Raw genomic sequence first — 23,771 nt, 5'->3', positions numbered from 1 at the left:
ACAGAACAGTACACATCAGCCTGACTTAGACTCCCAAGTTCACTCATCAGATGCATGAAAATTATCTAAACCCTCAATAGCTCACAGTGGCATTGAAACTTTTGTCTCAAAGAACAAAGTTCTCCAATTTCCTGTCTATTACAGACTTAGCCAGGACTTGTGCCAGAACTAGACATAAAGGGTTACCCATGAGGAGCCAAAAGCTGTCAGCAAACTCAGAAATTGTCCTTACTCACCTGCCGGTTCTGAATCTTTATCTTCACCAGGCGGCTTCTGGCTGTCCATCCCTCTCTCCGACTGGGCAGGGCCCTCTCGGGGAGACCTGTTGGTGCCAAAAGATACTCGTATGTACAGTAAACTTCTCCAATGAGCCTTTTCCCCATTATAAGAAATCAACTAATGGTAATCAGACCCTTTAGACATCAGAAAAAAACCTTGTCTTGCAAACTTCTATAGTAATGACAAGTAAAAGTATTTGAAATCGTATTCCACCACCAACCTCTTCCCCAAACACACACCTCCTCTCATCCTGATTCCTACTTTCCCACTTCCACCCTACTCTGTAACAGTTCCTAGGCAATCACATATAACTAAAAATACATCCAGTTACATTTAGTAGAATCCACTGTCTCATCTTAACTCCTGGGCCCTATTCCCTGGCCTTTATTCTCAGGTCTCAGGTTAGCTACTATCCTACAGTCCTGGAAGTAATCACTGGGGTAATCATGACGCAGAAGTCTCAGTCATGCCAAAATCCCTCTCTCAAAAGGAAGAGTCCTAGGGTCTTGCAAGAGATTCAACACAGCACTAAACTAAAGGCTAGCTGTGAATGGATCTCCATTGCTTTCAACAAGGACATCCCAAACACAACAAACAGAACCCTCAGTTGCCAGTCATGAGACTCAAGACCACCACTGGCCCCAGCCCTAAAGGAGCTCTGGGTCTCACTTAGCATGAAGGCCTCAGGTTGTTGCCCTTGGCAACGCCAACTGCCCTTCTTCCTTAGATGCTCTTAGTAGTTAACAGAAGTGGGCCTTAAGAGTTACTGAGCATGTGTAAGCAGGCCTGGAGCTAAGCATGCTGGGAGTTGTAGTCTCAGGAAGCACATTGCTACTTGGAGGAGGGCTAAATGGGGCAGGATATTAACAGAGCAGAATAGTTTCCTTCCTCTTAAGTCAAGCAGGGTTTCCAAATACTCGCAGTTAACGGTCTCTCTCTCCCTTCTCATAGAGTCCAACATATATCAAAACCCAATGAAATACACAAATCTACACCTGAAAAGCTTAAGACCCACAGGACATTTGGTGAATTTTCCTTGACCTCTAAGGCAGCACAGTAAGTATTATACAAAGGCCGAGAGGAGTCAAGAGTAAGAATTACAGAGATACTAGGCCTGGTGGCACATTCAATAATGCCATTTCTTGGGAGACAGAAACAGAGGGATCAATCCAAGTTGGAGGCCAGCCTGGTCTACACAGAGAGCTCCAGGCCAGTCAGAGCTACATAGTTAAAACTGGTTTTTTTGTTGTTGTTGTTGTTGTTTTTTTTTTTTTTTTTTGGTTTTTTCGAGACAGGGTTTCTCTGTGGTTTTGGAGCCTGTCCTGGAACTAGCTCGGTAGACCAGGCTGGTCTCGAACTCACAGAGATCCGCCTGCCTCTGCTTCCCGAGTGCTGGGATTAAAGGCGTGCGCCACCACCGCCCAGCTTAAAACTTTTTAAACAGACAAGAATTACCAGATTATAACTAGGAAAGAAACCCTACATAAGAAGAGTGAAAAGGGCAGGGCGGTGGTGAAAAGGTTAAGCTGTTGGTGAGAAGGGTGGGCCCTTTTCTTAATCAGATGGTGATAGTGAGGTGCAGAGAACCCAGAAAAAGAACTGCAAATACTAAAGGTCTGGGAATCATCTCCCATCATTCCCTCTCCTCTTGTGTAGCCAGTGATCACACCAACCTGGGTACAGATAATCCTGTCCTCTAACACCGGACAGCAAATATCCCGGTCAATCACCTGGGGGCTAAACAAGGGAAACACTCAGAGTGCCCACGATCAGAAATCAATTCCCATCAGAATTGCCATCAGAAATTCCCATCAGAAATCATGGCATCAGATTTCCTTCCCTACATTCACAATTTCATTTCCAGCGCTGGCAACACCCCGAGCCATGTCAAAGTAAAGGATGTTACCTTACTTTCCTCCTACCACTCGGGCCCCACCAGGTCAGGGACTCAAGGCTTCATCTGACACCTACTGCCTCCATTCCCAAACCACCTTTTCCCAAACCTTACACACAGCAGTCCATTTAAAAGAAAGCAGAATGTTTATCTGGCCAACTTACAGAAAAGTATTCTGAACTTCAAGAAGCCCTTACAAGTCACCTGTGGTAAGAGGGAACTGGAGGTCAAGATTCAAGTCAGGCCCCTCTTCCTACTCAGTGGTCACACCAAAGGTCCAAGAGGACTTCAAAATTTTCTAAATGTTTGCATCTTACCATATTTTCCTTACAGATCCTCCACCAACTCTGTTCTCAGAGTTGAGGCCAAAGGCGCCACAAACAGCAACAAATAGAAAGCAACAGTGATAATACAGTGGGTAGGAGGACCGCCTCACACAAGGCCAGAGGGACAAATTCCTCTGCCCTCCCCCAAGCACAGCTTTCTGAGGCTAGTAAAGCTAGCGCTGCCCAAGAAGGTACAGAAACTACCTTCTTCATCTAGCCTTGAAGTACAGAGCAGCAATGTCCTCCAAAGTAAGAGTCCCACTCATGGAGCTAGGGAGGGCTAAAGCCTCAACAGCAAGGAGCAAACTGTCCTTTTCTGTACCATAAAGAATCCAGGAGCATCTCCAAGAAGCTGAAACCTTAGACCCTGACTGCTCGAGCCTGAAGTCCAACCAACATCTATACCAAAATATCAAGCACACAGCAATCAAGTCCCTGGAGGTATTTAAACAAATAAAGGCAAAGGTCCCCCAGCCCACGTCCCATCATTCAGTCAGTAAACACAGACACACACATATATCCCAAGGGGGTTTTCCCTGGATCGAAACTAGGCTAGTACCTGGGCCAGGCTTCCTCTGTTCTAGGAGCTAACACCTCTTAGTCTTACATCTAAAAGGCCCAAACAACAAGAAGGCAGAGATTTACTCAGCTACTCTCCTTCCTGTGTTCACCCTAGACCAATAGATTTCACTCCATTTTCTCTGCAAGGGAGGAAATGGAGGCTTGGAGGGGTGAAAGGCTGGAGCAGGCCCTTGAGTGAACAGCTCTTCAGTGGGGCTCAGGACTTCCTGGTTCCCAGCTAGAGAATCAAACCACACCTCTCTCCACCCCCATTTTCGGGCAGTCCTCTAGGAAGGAGGCAAATGGTAACACATTGTCCCTGGGTAGGGTCAGCCTAGGGGGCAGTGAGAGCTAACAAGGTACAGTGCCACCTAAGAAACTCATTGACGAGCAAACAACACACAGAGACCACAGTTGACAGCTCACCTCACTCCACCACCCCTGTGCCACCTCTCCGAAACCTTACTTTCCCCTTTCTGAGACAAGACTCAAGGAGATCTAGCAAATGTATTTTGGAGGGGGTGAAATGAGGGAGCCAAATCCCTGCTGGGCAGCATGACAGGTGTGAGAGAGGCTGTCCCAGCCCAGGGCCCAGAGGCTGAGGCGGGAGGTTCATGCTGCACCCTTCCTGCTGCACATACACACCCCTTCTCCCCAGCACCTCCTACCAGGGGTGGAAACACTGGCTTCCAGCAGAAAAAGAGCACAAATAAAGTCATTTCTCCACCAAAGAGGTAAAGTCACCTTATTCTGCGGGGCTGGGAGAGCATCAGAGAACTATTTACCACTCAGTGGCCAGAAAAGCATTTTAGAGGTCTGGCAGGGGCCTTCGGGATCGGTCAGGGACTCATGGACAGCTAACTCTCTACACTAGGCCCAGAGAAAGCAGGAGACAAAAGCCATTTTTTTTGCAGCCCACATTCGTAGAGAACAAATCTCAACGGCCTCCTCTATAATCCCCTGGAGATTATGTCCATCCCGAGAGGAGGGGAGGCAAAGCAGGTTAACACACCACTAGGCCTTTCTGGGGTCACTTTGCCAGGCAGGGGTAGTTTAAAGTTGAACCAGCAAGGCCAGAGCTGCCCCTGCCCCACCTTCTTGCCCCAGCCACCCCTCTTCATCACACCAGTTTCCACCCACCCTCCCCCTGGTGAAGGACCCAAGGCTCCTTGAGTTTCCCAGACTGTTGTGGGTGCCCGGCTAGGTAGGAACAATATTAAAGTCCAATCTGGCAGTAAGTCCGACCCGGCAGTGGCACCCCCACCCCAGGTTGATCTGTCCCAAGGAACCCTGGGGGTTGGGGGTGGGGGGACAGCAGCCTGGGATTGGTTTTGGCCTCAGGCTCTGGGTCCTAGTTTAGTCGAACTCCCTCAACACAAAAATAAACAGGCAGAGAGGCTATCTGGACATGTTCCCAAACTCCTGTAGTTCCCTGAACCCCAAATCTTTAAAGAGGCACACCCCAAGAAACCAGGCCTCAGCTCTACCTTGGTCGCTAGCTCAGGTTGCCTTGACAGACCCTGCCAAAGGAACCCTTCCCAACTCTGGCAGCCCCTTCTCCAACCTAAAGGCCAGCACCGGCCAAGATAGTCCATCTGGCTGTGCCCCCAGTCCAACCCTTTCTGGGCCCAGGCCGGGCGGACTTCACTCACCTCTTCACAGGGCGATCCAGAAATCCTCATCCGAGAACATGGCCAGAGCCCGGGCCGCTCCCCGACCTCCAACCGCCAGAGCGATCACAGCCGCCCCCCACTCGGGGGGGCTTAAGGGGGCCAAGAACGGTAAATCCAGGTCGGAGTGGCCACCCTTTCCCCGGGAAGGAAAAAAAAAAAAAAAGCAAGAAGCCAAGAGGGGTTCTCTGCCTCGGGTTCCAGCAGTTTAGGTTTCCATGGACAGCCCCAGGGCGGCGAATCCCGAGCGGACACAAAGAGAGCACCGGTGGCTTTGATCTTGGGCGAGCAGGCTCCGCATCAGCGTCGCCGGGCGGCCTCCCAGTCCTAGGGCCCGGCCAGCGCCCCGGCCGCCCGCGCCGGGCTCGGGCGGAACGTCGAGGCTCTCCAGATGGAACGTCGAGGCGCCTCCCCAGCAGCCCGGAAGGAATGCCGCGCGGCGCCGCGCGCCGGGCCCGGATGGAACGGGAGCCCCTCGCAGCCGCGTCGAGCCCCTCTCCCCGCCCGGCCGGCGCCCCGGGGCCGCGCGAGCTACGGCGACGCGGAGCCGGCGGGGCCGAACCTGACACACACCCAGCGCCGGGCTCCTCGACCCCGAGCGTCCCCCCTCGGCGGCTTCGAGCCCCCCACCTTCTGCTCCCCCCGGGGAAGGGAGGAGGGTTGGTGGGCGAGGAAGAGGAAGGGGCGGGCGGTGCGAGCCCTCTGCCCGCTCCCCTCCGGCCGCTCCAGGCCCAGCGCTCGCCTCCCTTCCCCTCTGGCCTCGGGAGCTGCCCCGCCCCCGGCCTGGCCGGCTGTAGTCCGCAGCACCCCCTAGACCCCCGGCAGGCTATGATCGCGGGGGGTCTAGAGGTGCATGGTCCAGCCCCGGCTCCCGGCGCCGGGGGGTCAGGAAACTGAGCGGAAAGTGGGGAACGAGGCAGCCATTTGCAACCGGAGAGGAAAGTAGTGCAGCGCGGCGCCGCTCCGCCTCCCCCCCCTCCGCCTCCTGCTCGGCCGGTAGGGTGGTTCCTGCGAAGAGCCTGTTTCCTCGCCAGAGATCTGGGCAGCGGTCGTAGAGACTCGAGGAGCGTCCGGAGCGAAGTCCAGGCGGTGCCTTTTGCCTGGGGAACCCCACTCAAGAAGGGGAGAAAGGAGAAGAGGAGGCCCTATTTTGTGTTGGAGCGGGGCGGCGGAGGGGTACAACCCTCTCGGAGGAAAGGCTGTGACTCTGCAGTTCTACGCACACGCTCCGAGATCCTTCCGCCGCAGGTTAACCCCTACTGCGCCAGGCTGGCCGCCGGGCAGACACGTGGGAATTAAGCCCCCCACTTCTTCGCCGCGGCTCAGGAACTGCCTCCTTTACCTCCTGGGTGGTGAAATTAGGAGTTTAGCCACTTCTTAATTCTGTTTCCTAAAGTCATTGGCCCTTGAAACTCCTTGTTTTGGCTGGGGACAATCTTTGCCATGGGGTGGGGGGGGAATGGAAAAAGAGCCTCGAGATTGGCCGCTGCTCTGCATCCTGGGAACTGGAGTCCGCAGATGGAGAAAGTGAGGCACGGCGCCTGGCGCTGCAAAGGGTGGGTTCTTGCCACGTTCGGGGGCCGGAAGAGAGCTGGACGAGTCTCAGGTCTTCTAACTCCAAGACCCTTTCGTGCCGAAGGACTGTCGGTTTTCTCACGATCCCCAAAACATCTATGTAGAGTATCCTATCCCGTATTTAATTTTTCCCGAAAATCTTCTGAACCTGCCTCTCTTTTCTTTAAAAAAAAAAAAAAAAAAAACAGCTAAATACCCTACTAGTTGGCTGGAATTTTGTTAATCTGGATAAGACCTTGGCAAGCGCTCGCACCCCAAGTCTGAATGATAGGGAAAATAGAATTACTTTTTCTGCATAGACTATACATGGAGTAAGCAGGTTGAGATAACTGTTTACTTGATACTTTATATCGTCTTAGCTTTTCTCACCAGCATTGGGGAATTTTCTCCATATTACAGATGAAAAGACTGAGGCTAAACTAAAGGAAATCAAGGAATCACCCTAAGAAATTAACCCATAATTCAAACCAAAGACAACGTTTTCCCCGTAGATTAAAAAAATTTAAGGGCCTGAAGATGAGATGGCCTGAAGGGTAAACGGAAGACCTGGTTCAACCCTTGAGGCCCACCTAGTGAAGGAGAGAACTGAGAACAAGTTGTCCTTTGACCTTCTCACACCCATTGTGCCCACACACACACAAACTATAATAAATCAGTGTAATTTTGAAAAGTTTTTTTTTTCTTTTTGGTTTTTCGAGACAGGGTTTCTCTGTGGCTTTGGAGCCTGCCCTGGAACTAGCTCTGTAGACCAGGCTGGTCTCGAACTCACAGAGATCCACCTGCCTCTGCCTCCCAAGTGCTGGGATTAAAGGCGTGCGCCACCATCGCCCGGCAAAAGTTTTTTTTTTTTTTTTTTTTTTTTTTTGGTTTGGTTTTTTGGTTTTTCGAGACAGGGTTTCTCTGTGGCTTTGGAGCCTGTCCTGGAACTCGCTCTGTAGACCAGGCTGGTCTCGAACTCACAGAGATCCGCCTGCCTCTGCCTCCCGAGTGCTGGGATTAAAGGCGTGCGCCACCACTGCCCGGCAAGTTTTGTTTTTTTTTTTAAGAGGAAAAAGTAGAAAGAAGCTGGCAAATTAGGTCTGAGGCAACATTTGTGGGAAAAGCAGAGAATGATTCATTCTGATGGAAATGCGCTGTATCCACAGGAATATAGCCATTAGATACATGTAGCTATTGAGTACTTTGAAATGTTGGTAGGTGGTGCAACTCAGTAACTTAATTATAACTATGTTAAACTTAGTCACGTGTGACCTTCCATGTTGGTTATTGCTGATCTGGCCATGGCGGTAGGAGGGATCAGTAGCAGACACATCCTGCTATCCATACATTGGCATCATGATTTGTAGTCTCAATACTGAACCACTAAACCCCATTTCAGCAATTTTTTTAAGAAAAAACTTCTAAATGATCCCAAGCTGTAGAAGAACAAGTTTAACTAGGAATTGAAAACTAGAAGGCACCTCTCTGCTGCCTGTACCCAAAAAGGAAAAGCAGGCCCTCACTAGAAGATACTAGTACTGATTGGTTAATCTATGATGTACTATCCTGAACATTGTGTATATTACCTCAATTCTCACATTTTTGTTTTAAGACAAGGTCGTATTATGTAACCCTGACCCACCTGGAATCTCCCGATCCACCTAGAATCTGCCATCTAGACAAGGCTATTCTCTAACTCAATCCATGTTGTTTCTGCCTCCTGAGTGCTGGAATTAAAGACGTGTGCTAAACCGGGCGGTGTTGGCGCACGCCTTTAATCCCAGCACTCGGGAGGCAGAGACAGGAGGATCTCTGTGAGTTCGAGGCCAGCCAGGTCTACAAGAGCTAGTTCCAGGACAGGAACAAAAAGCTACAGAGAAACCCTGTCTCGAAAAATAAAAAAATAAAAATAAATAAAGACATGTGCTACACCTGGCCCCTCATTTCTCACTTTAGTCCTCTGAAACAGACTTAAAACTTTTAGTTATATGTGTATTTGTATGTTTCCTTGTGAGTTTGTGTACTACATAAATGCATGAGCCTCCAGAGGCCAGAAGAGGGCATTGGAGCCCCTAGAACTGTAGTTACAGGCGCTTGGGAGCCACTATGTGGGGCTGGGGACCAAACCTTAGTCCTCTGCAAAAGCATTAAGCACCATTAACCACTGAGCTCCAAGCTTTTTTTTTGCTTTTTTTTTTTTTTAATTTACATGTACATGTACCTGAGGTTAGGGCCACCCCTTGAAGCTGGAATTACAAGCAGTTGTAAACTGCCTAGTGTGGGTGCTGGGAATTGAACTTGGGTCCATTTGTAAGACAAATACGTGTTCTTAACCACTGAAGCATCTCTCCAGCCCCAAGGCTTCTTTTTAATATAAAGTCTTAACCAGAGTTTGGCACTGCAGTCCTATAATCCAGTAATGTGAAGGCCAGAGTTAAATAGGCTCAGGAGGTAAAGTAGTTTACTACCAAGCCTGTTTGATCCCCAGGACAGTGGATGGAGAACATTAATTCCTGAAAGTTGCTCTCTGATCTCCACAATGCACCACAGCATGTTTTACACACAGATACACACAATCCTATCAAAAGGACAACAAAAACAGTTTTTAAAAAAAATAGCAGCCTTGGTGGCACCGATCTGTAATTCCAGCTACTGGGAGGATTAACAGCACTGACAGGGTCAACGCCTGCCTAGGCGATTTAGGGAGACCCTATTTCAGTATATTCAGAGGCTGAATGATTGTTCAGCGGTTAAAAACACACACTGCTTGATCTTCCAGCTGACCTAGATTTGGTTCCCAGAACCTTCTTGGAGGCTCACAACCATCCGTAACTCCATTTCCAAGAGATCTGATGCCCTCTTCTGGCCTCAGAAGGCACAATACATGAGTGGTGCACAGGTGTGCATGTAGACAAAACACCCATACGGTAAAAATAAATCTTTTTTGTTGTTTATTTGGTTGTTTTCGTTTTTTTTCGAGACAGGGTTTCTCTGTGGCTTTGGAGCCTGTCCTGGAACTAGCTCTTGTAGACCAGGCTGGTCTCGAACTCAAAGAGATCCGCCTGCCTCTGCCTCCCGAGTGCTGGGATTAAAGGCGTGCGCCACCATCGCCTGGCTGCCCCAAACATATTTTTAAAATACTTTTAATCCCAGCACTCGGGAGGAAGAGGCAGGCGGATCTCTGGGAGTTCGAGGCAAGCCTGGTCTACAAGAGCTAGTTCCAGGACAGGAACCAAAAAGCTACGGAGAAACCCTGTCTCAAAAATCAAAAAAAAAAAAATATTTTTAAAATACTAATTTTTTAAAAAAAAGGAATATCTGGGTAGTGCCAGTGCACACCTTTAATCCCAGCACTCCAGAGGAAAAGGCAAGCAGATATCTGAGTTCGAGATCTGGTCTACAGAATGAATGAATTCCAGAAGAGTCAGGGCCACACAGAGAAACCCTGTCTCAACAACAAAAGGGACTGGAGCTATAGCTGGGTGCAGAGTATTTAGCTGATGTGTGAAATCTTGATATACAGCCCAGGATGCCTCCCTCCTCCTTCTAGCTGAAATATCCATCCTACTGCAACAGTTAATCAGACTGGACAGAAACAAATCCTTGACACCTAAAATATATAGCACAATTCCAAAGGTGTGCAAGGCACAAAAAGATAACCAAATGGATAAAAGAAAAAGACAAAAAAAAAATCACTATATTGAAAGGGACAAGGGACATGAGGGATGGCAGAACTAATGTCCACCAAAAACACTATTTCTTGCTTTTCTCAGTTTTCTTAGGTTTCACATACTTCTAGCCTCTGCCTCTACTCTCCTTGACATCATTAGAAATGAGGGGCTTCCTTCCTCCATGCTGAGATGTAGCCATTCTCAAGGTCCCAGGACAACAGCTCCTCAGCATAGGGCAGCTGGTCACTAGGGGGGCAGTAGGTCTGCAGTTAGGGGGATCTTCAGCACCCACAAACTTTGGGAGATGGGTGGGGCAGCCCGATAGAACTTGGTGAAGTAGAGAAAACAAACAAACAGCAAAATAAGTGAAAAGGGCAAGTAGTTAAAGCTGAGGGTAGTGGTCCTTAGTGAGGAGTAAGACAAGATTTCGTACTGTCCACTCCTCGGTGCTTCCCAAGACACAGAAGTCGACAACGAAAGATTTCTCAGTTTATTTGCAAATACACATTGTCAGCCCAGGAACCAGCTCTACTTCAGAACTGCCAAGCAACAAATGCCCTTACCCAACCAACACCCAAAACCTACCCAGGAGGGTGGGACCTGGATAACCAGTGCCCAAGACTCACATCCCAACTGTGCAGATTGTAAAAGTTCGTTTAGAAAAACAAGGAGTTAGAAGCCAGTGTCCATGAGACATCTTGTCCCTTTGTAAACATTAACATCCAGGCTACCAGAACCTGAGATGAGTGTGCAAAGATGAGGGTACCATACTGTGTGCCCAGAGGGCCAGGGACATAGTTGGCAACCATACCAGTTAAGTCCTGAGGGTCTGCCCCCCACTGCAGGCTGGAAAATGCCTGCAGCAGAAACAAGGCAGGTATTCCGTGCCAAGAGCTCACATAAGATAGCATCGGCGGTCTGGCCCATAAGAATTCTCCACACGGGCAATTTCCTGGATGACTTTGATGAAGATGTCTTGAGTTAGCTACAAGGAATAAGCAGATTCAGAAGTCAGTCAGTTGGTTGGGTGCCAATACTACCCAGCCCTGAGGCAAACACACCACTCCCTCACCATCCCCACCACCAAGCAGTGTGTAAGGAAAGACACTGTCAACCGTGTTACCAAGCTAGTCTTTAGGTTAGGCACCTGATTCTCTCTAGCAGACGACTCCACAAACGTCGCACCCCAGGACTCTGCTAGCTTCTTCCCTTCAATTGCCTGCACCTCTCTGGAAGCAATTGTGGAACATAAAGATGGAAGGCTGATAATGTCCGCAAGCTCTCTGAGAATTCTTTAAGACTTAGATTTCCTCTAATGTTTCACACCCCTCCCCCAAGGTTTGATGAGGGCAAGGTGAGAGAAAATACATGTAAACAAAAGCATGATGGGTAAAATAAGACTGAAGCTGGAAATATGAATTATTGCTGTATGATAAATAACCATGAAGGTAATGGTGAAAAGGGGAAAATGGCTAGGCGTGGGAAGCCACCCTAATAACTTTAGCCGGCACTGTCAGAAAGGCAAGAGGCCAGGGAGCTCAAGGACAGCCTGGGCTACACAGTGAGAATCCTGTCTCAGAGTCAAGGAAGGACTACAGCTTGACTGATCTCTAGTACAGCTCTCTTTCCTGTGCCGTGAGCATCAGAGACTTACACACCTGTCTGGAGAGAGGTCTGCCTTGTTCCCCACAAGCACCACCGGTAGCCTGTGATGAAGCAGCAGTTACTACTGGATCACAATCAGAGCCCCTTCCCATTCTCTACGGACCCCAACTACTCCAACGACAGCAAAGCTGGATGATTCCCCAAATAAATCAGGCATGACCTATGTCCAGTCTCTTCGGAATTCACACTTTTGCCTTCTTCCACACCCTCATGCTCACACTCTACTTCCTAGGGCCACTTACCGAGTTTTACCATGGCCTTCATGTAGCTTTTGGTACAGGCTCTTAATGATTTGGAAGCTTCAAACATAAGAAATAGAGCAATAATTTTAGTTCTAGGATAACTGCTGAGCCCTGCCAAGCCCCACTCAGAATCTTAGTCACATACCTATGCAGAGAGGTGACAGAGTACACAAGCACATAACCGTGAACCCCAATGATGAACGAGTAGGGCAGAATGCTGTACTCATCCTAACAAGAAACAGAAAAGTGAGTATTTGGGGCCACACCATTCAAATAGCATAAACTGGTGAGCTACCACACAAGTGAGCCTCCCTGGGATATTTCTTATTCCCATTAAACAAGTATGTAGTTTCTCCAATGAGCCTTGCACACTGTTAAAAGCTAAAATGTTTTTCTTTCCATACTACATCACACACGAACCACACAGACCACAAGACTACATAGGGCTGAGCTGCAATATTTGGGCACCCTACCCAACTTGTACCTGCCCTGCTGTGTCCACTAGATGTAGGTGAAACTCATCTTTGCCAAGAGTCACTGTCTTGCTGTAAGCTGGAAAAACAAAGAGGAAAACATATTTACTGTGAGGTGCTTTATAGGGCCAGTGACGTGTCTTCCTTTATATTCCTGACCCTGGCAGTGACACAGACAGACTAGTTCCAGGGAACTCTCCAGAAAACTGGAGAGACGCTCGGGTTCTTACTGTCCTCATTTCTATTACACCATAGATTTTACACTCTTCTGGGCTAGAACCTTGCAGAACTCTCTAGACCACAGGTTCTCAATCTGTGGGTCACAATCTTTTGGAGATCAAGTATCACATATCCTGCATATCAGATATTAACAATTCAGTTATGAAATAGCCGCGAAATAATTTTATGGTTGGGGGAATCATCCCAACATAAACAGTATTAAAGGTTCACAGCATTAGGAAGGCTAAAAGCATTGCTGTCTAGACACGCACAGAAGAGGGTTCCCAGAACTGATTAACACAAATAAATCAGCCCCTTGGTAACAAAGAAATCTCAAATTATGGAGCTGGAAAGGGCACCCAATCTATCTAGGTTCATCCCCTTCACACCAAAGAACACTACTCACTATTCTCCACTGTAGGATCGTAGCCTTCCAGGAACTCGCCTTCCACAAATTGATGTGCCAAAGATGTCTTCCCTTTAAGGACCAGAGATTGTTGTAATACAATCATCCATCCATATTTACACTTTTGTCCTTTCGGACTGTGACCAGGACCAAAACGCACCACAAATCAGCCTCCCAGTCACTGAGAGACCCCAACCAATGCTTCCCCTTGGCCTATTATTACCAACATCCTAACGCGTTGGTTCCGCAGCAGTTTGATTATTGGGATGCATTCAGCAGCGCCGCAGGAAGCCTTTCCGTGCCCCACCCCACCTCACCCTTTGGAAGATCCAGGACTCCCCAGTATCTAGTGCACCAGCCCAAGGACACTTGCAAGTGTAGATCTCCACCAAGCTTTCAGATGCTGATCCCACCCCTGCTCCCAGAGTAATGCGGGGACCACTGATGCAACCACAGCCGCGTCCACTTTAACCCTTGAGCGCTCCTCTTCCAGCATCCCTCCACCCTTCCATTGCCTAGCAGTAAAACTGATTTCTTCCCAGGCCACATTGGCTCCTCGTGTCACGTTCCCGCGACAGCGCGCCTCTTCTGGCCACAAAGCAACGGTGCGCTGGTGATCTCCGGAGGGCGGAGACTCACCTACGGAGCGGTACCCAAGGATGGCCACCTTCCTATAGCGCACCAGCGGCATGACAGGACGCCGCCCGGAGGGACTCCTAAGAGCGCGGGCCGAGAGAGCCCGAACACCGGCCGGGGTGCAGGCGGCGGTGGAGCCCGGGAAGGACAGCAGCTCACCGAAGCTACGCCCGGCAAGCGGAAGGAAAACCAAAACAAGCCGCGCTCCCCGGGCAGCCCACGTGATCACAACACAGCGGCTCTACGCAAGGGAGCCGGGCAGCGGGGGCTGGGGAGGGGCGGAATACCAGGCCGGGCGGCTCCAGGCTCCGCCCCCTAGGTTGCTCCCCATTGGTCCATTAGAATGAAGGAGGGCGGAGTCGCCCACAAGGAGGGACCGGTGGGCCTCACGTGGAGCGGGAGCTTTGGGAGCTGCACATGCGTAGCTGAGCCTGTTCATTCATAAAGAAAGAGAAAGAAACTCGGGGTCCTAGAGGTACTTGCCCATTTGCAGTCTAGCCAAAGAGGCTGTGAATGCAGATGGAAAAACACCTGTTGTGAAAACATAAAAGGAAAATGAAAATACCTGGTGTGGTTGACTGGAGTGTTGGTCTCACCTTGTAACCCTGACTGGCCTGCAACTCTCTACATAGGTCATGCTGGCTTCAAACTCACAAGAGATTCAATTGCCCCTGTTTCCCCAGTACTGATTAAAGGATTGCACCGCTACATGGAGCTTTGGACAGGAGGTTGTATTGAAAAGATTCTAGGGCTGGAGAGATGGCTCAGTGGTTAAGAGCATTGCCTGCTCTTCCAAAGGTCCTGAGTTCAATTCCTAGCAACCACATGGTGGCTCACAACCATCTGTAAAGAGGTCTGGCGCCCTCTTCTGGCCTTCAGGCATACAGACAGAATATTGTAAAATAAATAAATATTTAAAAAAAAAAAAAAGAAAGGGGGCTAGAGAGATGGCTCAGTGGTTTAGAGCATTGCCTGCTCTTCCAGAGGTCCTGAGTTCAATTCCCAGCAACCACATGGTGGCTCAAAACCATCTGTAATGAGGTCTGGTGCCCTCTTCTGACCTGCAGGCATACATGTAAACAGAATATTGTATACATAATAAATAAATAAATAGTTTTAAAAAAAGAATAAAAAATAAAATAAAAAAATAAAAAAAAGAAAGAAAGAAAAGATTCTAGGCCTCTGAAACTGGCAACGGTGGCACATGCCTATAATCCCAGTACTCAGGAGGCAGAGGCCCTCCCATCCTGCTCTACAGAGTGAGTTCCGGAACAGCCAGAGCTACACAAAGAAAGCTTCTTTATGGGGAGGGGAAAAAAAGATTCTGGGCCTCCGTTTTCTAAGGTCTCTAGCAACCTTGGGTTAGGGGGAATAAACATAATAAACAGAATTCCAGTATATCCCTGCTTTCCCCAGCATTCTGGCTGGACTTTTGGCAGTTTTTAGTCTTCTAGGATATAATCACAGGCCTGGAGTTCTTATTCTTGGGGAAATTGCTTCAGCGTGTGATTGTGTAGTCTGAGGTTTTGTTATTATAATCAGGGCATTCATTTATTTAAAAATTTGAATTGTTTTTGTTTTTCAAGACAAGGTTTCACTGTGTAGCCTTGACTGTCCCTCTGTAGACTAAGCTGGCTTTGAACTCAAGAGATCCACCTGCCTCTGCCTCATGAATGCTGGGATTAAAGGCCCGTGTCACTACCGCCGGGCTCACCAAAATTTTTTTGATTTCTGAACTTGAGAGGTTGAGGCAGGAAGACGCTGTGAGTTTAAGACCAGTCTGGGCTAAACAATTATCAAGCCACCCAAGACTCATATGTAAGACCTTGTCAAAAAAAAAAAAAAAAAAAAGTCAGGCTTGGTGGCCTAGGCCTATAATCACAGGATTTATGAGGTGAAGGCAGGAAGGTCAGGAGTTCAAACTCATTATGGCCTTAGCTACATAGTGAGTTTGAACCCAAGAGCCTTGTCATAAAAAACAAAAAAAGTCTACTGAGCATATTTTACACATGCTGGACCAGACACTGTCCCAGGTTTGCTGAAAGAGATAGGCATCTCTGTTTTCCTGGCATTTAAATTTATTCACAGAGGTTGGAGTTGTAATTCAGTGGTATACATGAGGCCTGCCTTGTATTCAACCCCCAGAACATATGTGTGCACATGAGTGCGCATGTGCGCGCACACACACACACACACACACACACACACACACACAAACAAAGTGGGGTGGGGTGGGTACTGGAGAGATGGCTTGCCGGGCGATGGTGGCGCACGCCTTTAATCCCAGCACTCGGGAGGCAGAGGCAGGTGGATCTCTGTGAGTTCGAGACCAGCCTGGTCTACAGAGCTGGCTCAGCAGTTAAGAGCACTGGCTTCTCTTCCAGAGGACCCAGGTTCAATTCACAACACCCTCATGGCAGCTCACAACTGGCTTCCTTTCGTTTCCTGACTACTATAAAGAAATTCCTCCATCACATGTTCCTACTGTCAATGAGACACTTCACAGCGTGCAAGAGAACCAAGTGACCAGAGACCTACCCTAAAGAATTTAGAGCCAAGGGCTGGAGAGATGGCTCAGAGGTTAAGAGCATTGCCCCTTCTTCTAAAGGTCCTGAGTTCAATTCCCAGCAACCACATGGTGGCTTACAACCATCTATAATGGGATCTGGTGCCCTCTTCTGGCCTGCAGGCATACACACAGGCAGAATATTGTATACATAATAAATAAATATTTTTTTAAAAAAGAATTTAGAGCCAAAAGAGATCTCTCTCTCCGTGAGGTAGTTTTTCTTGGGTATTTGGTCACAGTAATACAAAATTCTGACTAATGCAATGTTTTATAGGGCTTCTTTGTTTTCCACAGCTAAGAGTTCAACTCTCTTGAGGCTGGAGAGATGGCTTAGCAGTTAAGAGCACTGGCTGCTCTTCCAGAGGACCCAGGTTCAATTCCCAGCACTCACATGGCAGCTCACAACTGTCTGTAACTCCAGTTCTAGGGGACCCTACACCCTCACACAGACATGCACACAGGCAAAACACCAATGTACATAAAATAAAAATAAATTATTAAAAATAAAAAGAGTTCACTGTCTTGCTGATGTTTGATAAGCGTCATTATCATTATAAACAACACTGGGTATGGTGGTGCATGCCTTTAATCACAGACAGCACTCAGGAGGCAGAGCAGGCAGATCTCTGTGAGTTCAAAGCCAGAGATCCCTACAGAGGGACAGCCAAGGCTATACAGAGAAACCCTGTCTCAAAAAGGCAATACTAAATAATAATAAACATCAATACTTAATAGCTATGGCTTAAAACAATTTGGGACTGGGGAATATTTTTATTTGTTTTTTGTTTGTTTGTTTTGTTTTGTTTGTAAGACAAGGTCTCTCTACGTAGCTCTGGTTGTCCTGGAACTCACTCTGTAGACCAGGCTGGCCTTGAACTCAGAGGTCCACTTGTCTCTGCCTCCTGAGCTCTGGGACAAAGGTGTGTGCCCCCAAGCTGGGTTTGTTTTTTGTTGTTTTTTGTTTGAGGCAACATGTCACTGTGTAGCACTGGCTGGCCTAGAGCACTCTTTGTCATAGATCCTGATCTTGAACCCTGAGGGATGCAGTTGCCTCTGCCTTCTAAGTACTAGCTCAGAAAAACAATGTATCTTTCTTAGGGATCTGTGGGTTGAATTAGCCATTCTCTTGTTTCCTGTCCTGTCTTTGCTAATGGGGCTGAAGTCTCAATGGAAGTAGAAAGTCCAGAAGGCTCTTGAGCCTTGGGCCTGGGTGCTGACTATTGGCTGAGTCAGACTCTCTGTCTCTATCCCCCCCCCAACCCCACCATGTGTGTATTTCATCAGTGAGTGATCCAGCCAGAACTGAACTTCAGGCTGAACTCTTGCCTTTTTCTGAAGTCTCTTGGGCTTTGCATCTCGGAGTCAGTTCATCCAATAACATTACTTCTTCCACACGTTATTACTCTGAAAGGGGTACAGATCCCCCCAGATTCAAGTCGTGAGATAGACTAATTGTTGATAAGAGCGGAGGAGTATTTGTGGCAATTCTTTCTATTTATTTTGTTTTATGTGTGTGTGTATTTTCCTGCATGTATGTATGTATGTGCACCACATGTTCGTTTGATGCCTATGGGTATCAGATGAAGGCATCGCCATCCCAGGGACTGGAGTTACAGTTATGAACCTCTAGGTGGGTGCTGGGGAATGAACCCAGTTCCCAGCAAGTGCTCTTAATCACTGAGCCATCTCTCTTCTAGCTCCTAGGGCAGTTTTCCCACTCACAATAGATTATGTTGGTCATGACAGCTGGAGTTCTCCACTTAGCCAGGCAAGCATCCTTCCACATCTGTAACTGAGTCCTACAGCTCTACCGTCCCCACCCACCCACTCTTGAGCATCCTGTTTCATAGCAGACAACACAACAAGGTCATCTGTGTCAACTATGGAAACCTCCAAGCTGAGTATCTAACCTACAGCCACTTGAACTTGTCGGTATGTAGTTTATTGTAGTTACTTGCGATTGAGGACATAGCTCAATAGGAAAGCACCTGTGAGAAAACACAAGGCCTGGATACAATTTAATAATAATAATTATAAAAAAACTTACATGGATACAATTCCAGAAAACACAGCTCCGACACTTTAGACAAACCTCACAACAAAGCTGAAGAAAGTGGCATTAAGAAGGCCTGGCACCTCTATAGTTCTTGACTTTTTTCTGATGTCATCTCAGGTCACCTTCAGGCATCACATCTAAGTTCTAATATTTTGTGTTGATACTTAAAAGCAATATTTTCATGTTAAAAAGTTCAAATGAAACTGTAATTTTTTTGTTTTGCTGTTTTCAAGACAGTTTCTCTGTGTAGCGCTGAATGTCCTGGAACTTTCTGTTTTTATGGGTTTTTTAATTATTTATTGTGTATACAGTATTCTGCCTGCATGTACACCTGCAGGCCAAAAGAGGGCATCAGATCTCATTACAGATGGTTGTGAGCCACCATGTGGTTGCTGGGAATTGAACTCAGGACCTTTGTCAGTGATATTAACCTGAGCCATTTCTCCAGCCCCTGGAACTTTCTTTGTAGACCATGCTAGCCTCGGACTCACAGAGATCTGCCTGCCTCTGCCTCCTGAGTGCTAGGATTAAAGATGTGTGCCACCACTGCCGGCAGGTGATTCTTATCAATTTACTCATTCATGGTTTTTTTCTTTAAGTTTTTGGGGGAGGGCAGTAAGAAGACCCAGCAGTTAAATCCGTATACTGCTCTTCCTGACTCATGTCAAGCTTCTTATGGAGTCAGCCCTGTGCCTCCAACTCCAGGGCATCAGATGCCATCTCTGCCCTTCGTGGTACCTACTCATGGCATACACACATATGAGGGACACAAATATATTCATGTAACTAAAGTGAAATTAAACATTGGCCAGACACGGTGGCACATGCCTTTAGCACCATCACTCAGGTGACAGGCTATGTGAGTTTGAAGCCAGCTTGGTGTACATATTGAGTTCCAGGATAGCCAGGGCTACATAGAGAGAGACCCTGTCTCAAACAAAACAAAACAAGACCCCCCCAAAAGATAAATAGACAAAAGTGTGTGTGTGTGTGTGCATGCGTGTGTGTTCACAGGAATAAACATGTGTATGTAGAGGTCAAATATCATATCAATCTTGGATGTCACTTCTCAGGACTTGTCTACCTTGGGTTTTGTTTTGCATATTATTATTATTATTATTATTATTATTATTATTATTATTTTATGTGTACAATGTTGGAGAATAGCACACATGTGAAGAAGGTCAAAGAACAACTTTGTGGGGTCGGTTTTCCCTAACACCTTTATGTGGCCTCCCAGCTCAGGCTGCCAGACTTTCAAGGCGAACCCTTTACCCATTGAGCTATCTCACCAGCCCCACCGTGTTTTCTTCAGACGCGGTCTCTCACTGGGACCGTGGGTTTACAAGGCTGGGTTGTCTGCCAATGAACCCCAGGACTCTTCCTGCTTGTTCCATTGCTGGGACTCCAAGAGCAGGACCCCACATGCAGTTTTTGACCTGGCACTGGGGACCAAATTCAGGGGCTCATACTTGCATCTCTAGCATGCTACCGAACCACCTTCCCAGCCCTGTCATTTTATTTGGACTGTATTTTAGTTTGTTTGTGTGTTTGTTTTTGAGACAGGTCTCTTGTTACCTAAGATGGCCTAAAATTTGCTGCGAAATTGAGAAACTGGCTTTAAACTCTGGGCCCTATTGCCTCCACCTACGAAGTGCTAGTATTACACGTGTATACTTGGGTCTCACTTACTTACACGTAAACATATACATATATTTGTATACATATTAATAGTGATGGTGGTCGTCCTGGGAATTGTATGTAGGGCCCACGTATTCTTTTTTTTTAAGTATTTATTTATTATGGACACACTATTCTGTTTGCATATATGTCTGTAGGCCAGAAGAGGACACCAGACCTCATTACAGATGGTTGTGAGCCAACATGTGATTGCTGGGAATCGAACTCGGGTCCTTTGGAAGAGCACGCAATGCTCTTAACCACGGAGCCATCTCTCCAGCCCCCAGGGCCCCCATATTCTATAGCAAGCTCTATACTACTGAGTCTGAGCTATGTCCCTATCTGGTTTTCAAATGTATGTTTTGTAGGGCTGGCTGACATGGCTCCGCACTTAAACGTACTTCCTAGTCTTCCTGAGGACTCTGGTTCAGCTCCTAGCACCCACATGGCCATGGCAGCTCACAACCATCTATAACTCCAGTTCCACAGAATCTGATGCTCTTTTGGGGCCCCTGCTCACTCTAGGCACCCACATGGTGCACATACATGCATGCAGGCAAAGCAGTCATATGCCTAAAATACAAATAATAAATCTTTAGATTTATATTTTGAGTCAGAGTCTTCCTAAGTTACCCGGGCTAGTCTTAAATTAAAGGCCCAAGGTCTGATCCTACCATTCCCTGCAAGCTAAAACTTAATCGTATTCATTTACCTACTCAAATAACTCCATCTCCAAAGTCTCCGGAGTGTGGTGGCGGACGCCTATAATCTCAGCTATTGGGTTAGTTGGGGCAGGAGTATCTCATTGGTACTCAAGTGGAGTCAGGTGCTCAGGGCTGGCTAGGCAAGGCAGCAAGACTTTCAACATAACCAGAAAGGGGGCGTGGCATAAAATATCCTTTGTATAGTATAAAACCTATCAATGTTCACAGGGCCTGATCGTCATGGCAGGGAGAGTCCCTGTATCAGACCTCTTCTTATGTGTTAATTCTCCTTGTTTAATTTTCCAACCTTGTCCAGCACTTCATGATGGCCTCTGGCACCCCAGGCAAAGTGATTCCCTTAAGAACACATTTATTATCTGACTAATAAGAAACTCTTAAGAGTACATATAGAACTCTATTGGTTTTCAGATGTAGAATCACCGTCCCATGAAAACCAATCAGTTTTAAAGTGACTATGGGAGAGATGGCTCAGAAGTTAAGAGCACGGGCTGCTCTTCCAGAGGACCCAGGTTCAATTCCCAATACCCACATGGCAGCTCCCAACCATCTGTAACTCCAGTTCCAGGGGATCCAACACGCTCACACAGACAGATGTGCACTTGAAATAAAGTAAGAATGACTACCTCGGGCATGGTACTCCTGCTTTCCAAGACACTTCCAACAATTTCCCGGACTTAGCCCATGCTAATTTCTGTCTCCAAAAGAAACAGAAATGTACCACCTCTCATCCTGCCAGAGGAGGGCCTTCATACCTGGACAGCTTGGTTACTGAAAACCAAACTCCATTCTTCCTCTACACACTCAAAAACTCCATCCTCACCATTTTCTAAAAGGAGAGAGAACGGGAGGGTGTGTGTGAGCCTCAGACTCACCGAGTTTCCTAGAGTGGTGCTAGGGAAAAGTACGTAGGAGGCGTGGCCTTTTAGTTTAAAAGAAAAAGAGATCCATAATACCCACCCTCAAAGATTTTAGGTAATCTTAAATTGGGCGTGGTGGCACACACTTTTAATCCCAGCAGAGGCGGGAGGATATATCTGAGTTCAAGGCCAGGCTGGTCTACACAGCCAGTTCTAGGGCAGCCAAGGCGGCTTAGTGAGAGTCCGTCTTTAAAAAACCAAATCTAAGCCGGGCGATGGTGGCGCATGCCTTTAATCCCAGCACTCGGGAGGCAGAGGCAGGTGGATCTCTGTGAGTTCGAGACCAGCCTGGTCTACATAGCAAGGTTCCAGGACAGGCTCCAAAGCCACAGAGAAACCCTGTCTCGAAAAACCAAAAAAAAAAAAAAAAAAAAAAAAAAAAAAAAAAAAAACCAAATCTATGAGATCATGTAGACTAGCCAAGGATCACAGCAACGGAGGGACGTGTATGGTGAAAATGAGATTACCGTCAGCTGCTGCAGCTGCTGGGGGTTTAAGCAGCTGTTCCCTGGGCAGCTGCAGCGTTCAGCCCAAGCCTGGCTGTGAGGTGGCAGCTCTGTCTTAGCCTGTGGACATCAACTCCTAGTTAAGCCAAAGCTCTCCCCATAGGACCACTTGAAAGCAACAGAGAAAGAGTTCTAAAGAGTTTTATTTAGTGGCCGTACTTGGGTTATAGGACCCAACGGAGATAGGTTTAGAGACAGTTTGGACTTGGGTTTCCAAAGAAGCAAAGCCAAGACTAGAGATATAATAGAAAGCTGTCCTGTCCCAGCCCACTGCTGTCCTGTCCCAGCCCACACTGCCGTCCAGTCCCAGCCCACTCTGTGTCCCGTCCCAGCCCACCCTGCCATCACATCCCTGCACTGTCCTGGAGCGCGCTGCACTGGAGCACGCTGCATGAGCGTGAGGACACTTCCTACCCACAGTTGAAGCTGCAGCAAGGAAACTCAGTTGCTCAGACAAGAGACTCCATCTAGAGATAAAGACCACCCCGAAGCCCTGTCCACTGCTAGTCTCCATTTTATTTTATTTTTTTGGTGTGTGGGTGTTTGCTTACACGCATGTCTATGTGCCCTTTGTCTGGTGGAAGTGGGGACCAGATGTCAGATCCCCTAGAACTGGACTTGCAGGTAATTGTGAGGCACCCAGCTGGGTCCTTTACAAAAGCAACACATTCTGTTAGCCACTGAGCCGCCTCTCCTATCCTCAGTTTCCCTTTTAAAACACAAATTCAAACCGGGCGGTGTTGGCGCACGCCTTTAATCCCAGCACTCGGGAAGCAGAGGCAGGCGGATGGATCTCTGTGAGTTCAAGGCCAGCCTGGTCTACAAGAGCTAGTGCCAGGACAGGTTCCAAAGCTACAGAGAAACCCTGTCTCAAAAAACTAAAAAAAACAAAACAAAACAAAACACAAATTCAGGCAGGTGTGGTGGCACCCATCTTGAATCCTAGCACTCAGGCGGCTGAAGGCGGGTGGATCTTGTGAGTTCCAGGACAGTCTGGACTACTCAGAGAGACTGTGTCTCAAAAAGCAAGTGAACAAGCCAACTGGCATCCAAATAAAAGGAAAAAGAAAAAAATACAAGTTTAATTACTCGGCTCTAATTTTTCAATTACTTTTCATCTTCAGCTCAAATTCCAAATCTGTTTGTTTGCTTGTTTTTATTGTTGTTTTTGTTTTTGAGACAGTGTTTCTCTGTGTAGCCCAGGCTGTCCTGAAACTCACTCTGTAGACCAGGCTGGCCTTAAATTTAGAGATTCATCTGCCTCTGCCTTCCAGGTGCTGGGATTAAGGACATGTGCCACCATAGCTAGTTTATGGTCTTTTTCTCAATAAACAGCTGCCTCAGTTTCTCCACTTGAGAAGAAAGTTTTATTAGAAAAATAAAGTACAGGGCTGGAGAGATGGCTCAGAGGTTAAGACCACTGACTGCTCTTCAGAATGGTCCTAAGTTCAATTCCCAGCAACCCCACATGGTGGCTCACAACCATCTGTAATGAGATCTAATGCCCTTTTCTGGCCTGCAAATGTATATGCAGGCAGGATACGGTATACATAATAAATAATAAAGAAAACATTAAAAAAAAAGAAAGTACAGTCCACAAAAGCATAGTTATGGATCCATACAAGTTTCTTAATCAGAAATACTCTTTTTCTTTTTCCTTTTTTCATTCTTTTATCATTTTTGGGTTTTTTTTGTTTTGTTCTGTTTTTTATTTATTTATTT

At 47.4% G+C, this 23,771-nt stretch overlaps 2 protein-coding genes across 15 annotated transcripts in view; both read right to left on the bottom strand.

Moving 5' to 3' along the window:
• Nucleotides 1-5,354, bottom strand: part of Kmt2d (lysine methyltransferase 2D) — a 40,051-nt gene extending 34,697 nt beyond the window's left edge. For all 13 annotated transcript variants that reach the window (XM_005353941.3, XM_026782492.1, XM_026782493.1 and 10 more), the window contains exons 1-2: nucleotides 4,713-5,354; nucleotides 237-322 (exon numbers count right to left, since the gene is read on the bottom strand). In XM_005353941.3, coding sequence (XP_005353998.1) covers nucleotides 237-285 — 49 coding nt within the window. In that variant the 5' untranslated portion in view covers nucleotides 286-322; nucleotides 4,713-5,354. The remainder of the gene's footprint in view (nucleotides 1-236; nucleotides 323-4,712) is intronic.
• A 5,086-nt stretch (nucleotides 5,355-10,440) lies between these two features.
• On the bottom strand, nucleotides 10,441-13,809 carry Rhebl1 (RHEB like 1). Of its 2 annotated transcripts, XM_005353940.2 has the most exons (8): nucleotides 13,600-13,809; nucleotides 12,961-13,032; nucleotides 12,347-12,414; nucleotides 12,008-12,090; nucleotides 11,863-11,919; nucleotides 11,614-11,661; nucleotides 11,103-11,184; nucleotides 10,441-10,940 (listed from the first exon to the last, which is right to left on the bottom strand). In XM_005353940.2, exons 1-8 carry the CDS (start codon nucleotides 13,649-13,651, stop codon nucleotides 10,851-10,853), a joined length of 552 nt encoding a protein of 183 aa, XP_005353997.1. In that variant the 5' UTR covers nucleotides 13,652-13,809; the 3' UTR covers nucleotides 10,441-10,850. The 2 variants fall into 2 exon arrangements, with proteins under 2 accessions (XP_005353997.1, XP_026638491.1); XM_026782690.1 differs by lacking the exon at nucleotides 11,614-11,661.
• Nucleotides 13,810-23,771: the final 9,962 nt, after the last annotated feature.

This window comes from Microtus ochrogaster, chromosome 15 (genome assembly GCF_000317375.1).
Source record: "Microtus ochrogaster isolate Prairie Vole_2 chromosome 15, MicOch1.0, whole genome shotgun sequence".
NCBI classification, from domain to species: domain Eukaryota; kingdom Metazoa; phylum Chordata; class Mammalia; order Rodentia; family Cricetidae; genus Microtus; species Microtus ochrogaster.
This window is presented reverse-complemented; position numbering and strand designations above follow the sequence as displayed.

Bases quoted from the DNA above. Each gene is read 5' to 3' on its own strand.
- Rhebl1 (XM_005353940.2), bottom strand. From the start codon at position 13,651: ATGCCGCTGGTGCGCTATAGGAAGGTGGCCATCCTTGGGTACCGCTCC. The intron at 12,415-12,960 runs GTGAGTAGTGTT...TTGTTTTTCCAG, and splicing joins CGATCCTACAGTGGAGAATA to CTTACAGCAAGACAGTGACT. The intron at 12,091-12,346 runs GTACAAGTTGGG...GTTTCTTGTTAG, and splicing joins TAGTGGACACAGCAGGGCAG to GATGAGTACAGCATTCTGCC.